General features: G+C 54.1%; 1 protein-coding gene across 1 annotated transcript; it reads right to left on the bottom strand.

Moving 5' to 3' along the window:
• Positions 1 to 943: 943 nt before the first annotated feature.
• Positions 944 to 6,174, bottom strand: CDK9 (cyclin dependent kinase 9). Its single transcript, XM_057374650.1, has 7 exons — positions 6,026 to 6,174; positions 5,425 to 5,506; positions 4,904 to 4,994; positions 2,987 to 3,153; positions 2,627 to 2,798; positions 2,402 to 2,550; positions 944 to 1,564 (listed from the first exon to the last, which is right to left on the bottom strand). Exons 1-7 carry the CDS (start codon positions 6,115 to 6,117, stop codon positions 1,199 to 1,201), a joined length of 1,119 nt encoding a protein of 372 aa, XP_057230633.1. The 5' UTR covers positions 6,118 to 6,174; the 3' UTR covers positions 944 to 1,198.
• Positions 6,175 to 6,783: the final 609 nt, after the last annotated feature.

The following is a 6,783-nucleotide window of genomic DNA, read 5'->3' on the forward strand; positions in this document are numbered from 1 at the left end:
CCCCCCGGACACCGCCGCCGCCATCTTTGAAACGGGCAGCGCGCGCCACGTCCCGTGCGGAAGGGGTGGGCGCCATGTTTGCGAGGGGCAGCGAGGCGGCCTCCCCCAAGGGAGGGGAGGGGACAGGGACGGAGCGCCACGCACGAACCGGCTCCAGGCCGCTCAGTACGGGGGCATGGCCCGCAGCCCCCACCACCGGGACATGGCCCGCAGCCCACACCGCCCAAGCCGGGCCGCAGGGACTCCCGGACCTCCGCAGTGCCCGGTGCCAGCGCAGTCCCCGCGCTGCCCAGCGGCCTCCTCTGCTCATGGCAACGGTACTGATCTGTTAATCCACGGCAGCGCTGATTGTGCGGACCCCCACCCAGCACCCCAAGGACAGGGCAAGGGTCTCAGGGTGCCCGAGCCCAACCTGCCCTCGGGAATGCCAGGTGCTGTCATGCTGCTGTCTCCATTTAGGCAGCACAACGACAGGAAGTTCAAACCAGCTGTTTGGGACGGGACTATATTTACCCACAGAGTCTTCATAAAACACGATGAAGAAAGCATGGATGCCATGTGCTGTCACAGAGACCAGCAATTCCCACTGTAAATCCTAGCTACATGGAGCATCCAGCTCTGCCASCCACCTCTGTAGCTTGCCCAGTAAGCCCCTTTCCAGGCTACATCCCAGTACCCAGGGTTTGCCGGTCATGCTGTCCACAGTGACTCTGTCTAGAGTGACTCTGTCCTCCCCAATACACATCCATGACTCAAAAGCACCTGCCTCATCCTGCATCAGTGCTTCAATGCTCAGAGGATACTCCATGAAGGAGYTATGACCTAACAAGAGATCATTGGTATCTCCAAGGATGGTCCAGGGCAGCTACTCCCAGTCCCACCAGTCCCCACACCATCTGCCAAGAGCCCCAGCATGGACACAGACACTTTTTCCATCACCAGATCCATAATAATTGATCTGCAAGTTTAATATAATCAATACAGACTTTTGAGGAGCAAAAACAGGTTCTGAGACAAAACTGCAGGGAAATGATGTTGAGCTCACAGGTGCCACCTCCCCAMGTCTGAGAGGTGACGGCCAAGCTCTGTTAACACCATCAGTCACTCCACCTTGAAAAAAGTCAATTCCTAGACAAAAAGACCTCGCCAGGACATCTCCGCTCAAGGTGGAGAAGCCCAGCCAGGACCCTGCCCAGTGTCAAAACACTCTGTCAAATTCAGTCTGGTTGGTGGCAGCCGGGTTCCTGCCTTGGTTCGCCGGCTGCTGGGGCATGTGCCCACCCCTCCTGCGCGGCGGGGCCAAGTACTCGAACATGGACTGGTTGTGGGTGGACAGCATGTTTTTGAGGTCCGAGGGCATGGGGTCCGACCAGAAGAAGTCGTGGTTGAGGGCGTCGTCGCTGTCGATGCGCTGGGCGGGATCCAGCACCAGCAGCTTGTCGATGAGGTCGAGAGCGTAGGGGTCTTTGACRTAGGCCTTGAGGCGATCCTTCACCTTTCGCTTCTGCCCCTTGGGGAGATCCAGCTTCTCGTACAGCTCGTATTTATCCACGTTCGGCCAAACCTGGGAAGGGGCAGGGAGAAGGGGTTGGTAAGAAGTAAGAAAGGACGAGCCGTTTTTGATTCAAACACCTTCAGGCAAACCAAGCTGAGATCTGCCAAAATAACAATTCTATTTTATAACCTCCAAGCTGGCAAACCTCGTTCCCACGGCAACAAAGAGGCACCAAAGGCTGCACTAATGCCTGGAGACATGTGGACAAGTCAGGACAGAGTCCTCCTGGTGTGGAGACCAATGCTCCAGCATTTCTGATTCCCCCACAAAAATCTACTAGAGAGCATGGTTTAGGCCAACTACTGCAACCAGAAAGATAAAGTGACAAAACTGATTGCTAAATAATCACTTGGATGTGGCACCTTCTATACTTAGAAAGCAAAGCCTGCTGCAATCACCAGCACTTATCTCGATCTGAGGGAGACTACATGCCAAAGAAAGCGCCTCCAGTGTATGTACATAATGAATGTGAGGAYTCTGCACCTGCCAGCACAACATCCCGCAGATCCCAGCCCGGGCTGAGATCCCTCAGCTCCTTCCCCACAAGAGGGCAGGACGAGCTGCTGGATAAAGGAGGAGCTGAGAAGGGGCCGGATGCTCACACCAGGGCTGAGCTGATGCCGCAGTCACAARCCAGAATTCAAGAGGCTTTTCAAGGTGACCAGTACAAAACACCAGAAACTGAGGGTGTTTGTTTGAGAGATAAGCYTCAAACACGGGCTAGAAGATTTTCCAGCCCCCTGCCAGCAGCCAGCACACAGGGCAGGGAAGAAATCCACGAGTGCCTGGTCCCGGACTCTGCCCACACTCCCGCTCTCCACAGCTCATCCCCRCTCTCGCCCTCACCTCCGGCGTGATGGATCCGCAGAGCTGGCTGATGAGGGTGAGCTGGTGCTGCTCYGTGTTCCCCTGCATGATGGGGCTGCGTGTCCACATCTCTGCCATGATGCAGCCYGCGCCCCAGAGGTCAATGGGGGGGCCGTAGTCCCGCTCCCCTAAACGGAGATGCYGAGTTAGTCTCCCAGAGGGCCGAGAAGGGCCGAGAAGCTGGCAGAGCCCACCACCTCCTACCTAGGAGCAGCTCTGGGGGCCGGTACCACAGGGTCACCACGCGGTTGGTGTAGCGGTTCGGCTGGCTGTTTTTAGCCAGGCTGAAAGCTCGAGCCAGCCCAAAGTCTGCCAGCTTCAGGACTCCATCCCGCGTGATCAGGACGTTCGCTGCTTTCATGTCTCGGTGCAAGATCTGTACAAGGACAGACATTGAAGAGTTGAGTGATTAAAGTGGCCTCCTTGGGTGCCTGGGGCCAGCAGGATGCTCAGGCTGCTGAGGTGGGAAACAAGGATTTTCCTCCAGCCTGTGCTACGACACCTACTCCTTGGAAAGCCACAGAGAGGAGGGTGACCTCTGAGCACAGGAGTCTGTCCCATTACCTTGTTCCTGTGGATGTAGTAAAGTCCATTCAGGAGCATCTGCATAACTTTCTTGATCTCTGACAGTGTGAACTTGACGTGGGCRTTGCTGAGAAGGCCAGCCAGGTCGTGCTCACAGAAGTCAAACACAAGGTAGATGCTGCCCTTGCAGCGGTTGTACGGAGAGGCTGCAGGAGAAGCACAGAGGGGCTGTCAGTGAGGGTCCCTTCACCCTGTCACAGCTCCTCTATCTCCCACCACCCTGCTGCTCACACAACACTCCCTACACAGAATCTCACTGAGAGCCTGCAGGCTTCAAGGTCCTTACTAAAGAAGCATTGAGCAAAACTAGCAACACAAGAACAGGAGATGAGGATTGGCMCAGTGAACATATGAGACAGGCAAGGAAAGGGCACAGCAACCTTTGAAAGCTTCACTTCGTGCTGCTCTGGGCACATAACRGCTTTGGGGTTTCCTCCCTGCAAGCTATGGCTGCCAGCCAAACCCCAGCAATAGAGAAGGCAYCCACAGACAGCCCCAGGAAAAATGCAGAAACACAGAAAATCTGTCTAATCTCACACTAAAAAGTGAGATTTCCTGCAACCTCAAACAACATCTGCAAAAATGGACTGATCTCAAAGTGATATWAAACTGCAGCTCCAACTGCAATTTGATGTCAATGACAGCAGACCTCAAGTGAAGCAATCGATTTCAATCTTGTTCCTAGAGCACRCGCGCAAAATGTTATTAAAAAGAAAAGCTGATTTTGATCAGCTGTAATCAGCAAAACCTGCTGATCAGTATCTCCAACCGGAACAGCTCAGCTCCCACAGAAGCAACACTGCTCTCCTCTCCAGTGCCTGCTACACTGGGTTTGCAGTTCCTCACATGGACATGGCCCCAAACACACCTTTCCAATGTAAAAAGAGAAAAGCCTCACGTTTGAGAACAGTAAATAAAACATTTCTACTTTACTGTAAACTGAGGTCAAGGTAGATTTGGATGAAAATTGGTATACAAAAAGGGAACAACTGACATGTGTACAAAAATATTTACCTTTGGTATGCCAGACACCCAATGGTCACAGCTCTTTTAATCACATGGTGAATTAAAAATTAACTTGTCATTGGTGTTTTTACTCATACCTGTTCAGGCAATAACCTACACACATTTGAATACTGGAGTACTGAATTTCCCAGTCCTAGGCCAGAATTTTTTTTTAAACACTAGATACTCATCAGTTTTGTTTTTATTTCACTGACATGACGAGCAAGGGAAGGACAGGCTGTAACATCAACTGACACTTTCCAAAGTATTTTTCCAGTACAAGTCCATGTAAGAGGATGATATACAAACTCTAACAGATGTTTTATAGCAGTTTCACTGGAAACAGAACCAGGCCAGGTGTGCTGACCCTGCAAAGCAGTGGGGGCACATGGTATCAGGTGGGAGTGAGGTGGAAGAGCAGCTCAGAACTGCCATGTGGAGTCCCAGCCCTCCCAGCATGAGCAGCTCCATCAGCCACAGAGATGCTGAGTGAGCCTCAGGTAGAGCTGTGTCATCAGCTCAGAGCTGCCACAAACCATCACAAGCCAACCAAGAGGGGCAGCTCCAGCTGCAGGCTGAGGAGCCTCTGCTCCAAAGCTGCTGSTTCCCTGAAATCCTCTCAGAAGGGAGTTTCCCAGCATGGGCAGCATTCACTGCCATGGCACAGGCATATCCTGGCAAGACAACAAAAGATTTTTCCAGCCGAGTTCCAGCAACATCCTGACTCATTYAGAAACTCTTTTGCAATGTAAAGTGAGCTGTCACCCCATGTCACAGGCAGGAAGAGAGGCTTGTCCTCAGCTAGACCACCCCACTTCCAGCACAAGACACCAGCCTGCTCAGCAGGGCTCAAAAAAGCATCAGCAACACAAGGGAGACCCTGCAACGTACCTTTGGTCCTGCAGATTTCTATTAGGTTCACCACATTTTCATGTTTGAGCAGCTGGAGGATTTTAATCTCTCGCAAAGCTGTGATGGGAAACTGGAAAAGAGAAAGAGAGGATGGGGATGGAGGTGCAGGAAACCATCTCTGCCTGGAGAACAGGAGAGGTATGACTATGCAGGGGATCTCCTTGAGCAGATCCCTCCCTCCTCCCCTCACCTTCCACATTCACAGCAGGACATGGCACAGTCTGAGCCCAGCCTGAGCTGCAGAACAGCCTCCCTGGCTGCTGCCCTTGYTGTTTAAGCTGTTAACTCTCTCCCCAACCCCTGACAATGTGCTTCACACAWCACCCAGTTCTTCCACAAACACAGACAGAGTGGAGCCCTGTGCTGGGGGTGCTGGCRTTTCCCAGAGGAGCAGAAACACATGGGAAGTGTCACTTCCCAGCAGCCATCCCAGTCCCCTCMCTGCTGCCATTGCAGCCCAGGTGACAACAGGCCCAATCCAGCCATGCTCCCACACTTACCCCYTCCTTCTCATTTTCCATCAATACTTTCTTCAGTGCTACTTTTTTGCCTGTCTGACGATGTTTGGCTTTGAAAACTTCCCTGTAAAAAACAGAAAAAAATCCGTGAGCAGCATTAGGAGAAAGGAGCCGGGTGCTCCTGAMAATGAACAAGACCAAGTAAGAGACAGTAAAGGACTGTACAGAGAGCTGTGCTGACCCAACATAGCCACATTCCCCCCAGCCAAAGGCCCTCAGTATTCACTGAACCAACAGAGAGCCCAGAGCTCCTGCAGCCTTACAAAGATTTTACATAATGTAGCACATTTTGAAAAAAAAAATTGCACATTTGSAGCCAAGTTACAGGTCCCCATCCTMACTGTTTTCAAAGTTATCTCTGCTCTGCCCGAGCTGGGACAGAGCGGGGTCTCGGGTTGGAGGAAAGAGCTCAGGAACCAGGCTGGCTCTCTGGAGCCAGAGGGGTGACCGTGGAAAGGACACCCGAGCAAGGAGCACCCGGGGCTGGCGCGGATGGGCCGCGGGGCTGGGCCCCGGCTGCAGGCCTGAGGCCGGGGAAGGCCGGGACCGGGCCGGGAAGGGCCAGGRCCGGCGCGGCACTCACCCGAAGGTGCCCTGGCCGATCTTGGCGAGCTTCTCGTACTTGGAGACCTCGTCGCAGAAGGGGCACTCGACCATGTCGTACTGCTTGGCCATGGCGGCCGCGCCGTTGCCACAGCACCGCGTCCCGCCCGTTCCGCCACGTGATCCGGCTGTGCGTCACGTGATCTGCCCGCCACCGCGCGGGGCTTTGTGGGTGTTGTAGTCCTCTGGGTCGCCGCCATGTTGTCCCCGGTTGTCCCTCCGCGTGGCCCGGAGGCACCGAGCGGTCGCCGGTGCCGCTGGCCCGAAAGCGCGTTGCCGTGTGCCCTGTGTGGGCTTAAACACGTCAGGGATTAAACATCATTTACAATCCGCCAGCTGCGGCTGTGACATGTGGACGCACTGCTGGAGGATTCCAGGGTCTGGTTCAGGAGACCCCGAGTTCCTCCCACAGCCACATTCAGATGCAGAATAAAGGGCTCGATCTGGGGCTGTTCGAAACTGATCCCCAAAGTGGAAAGTGCGGGGAACCAAGGACAGAGCCRTGGCAGAGGTGSCTGCTGGCATCCTGGCCATGGGAASCACCAGGTCTCTGGAAATGGGAAACGTGGACACTGGATCCCTGCTGGGTCCAGGCCATCTTATCCTGCATGGAGAAACACCTATGGAGCACGTCAAGGTCCCCAGCATGAGAGAACATGGTGGGGAGTGCTCCAGCTGGCAGTGATGCCATCCAGCTCTCACCCCACAGGGGCTGAGCACCAGATACACATGGCAGAG

Source organism: Malurus melanocephalus, unplaced genomic scaffold (assembly GCF_030028575.1).
Source record: "Malurus melanocephalus ecotype Western Australia unplaced genomic scaffold, MMel_1.1 scaffold_230, whole genome shotgun sequence".
Classification (NCBI taxonomy): Eukaryota; Metazoa; Chordata; class Aves; order Passeriformes; family Maluridae; genus Malurus; species Malurus melanocephalus.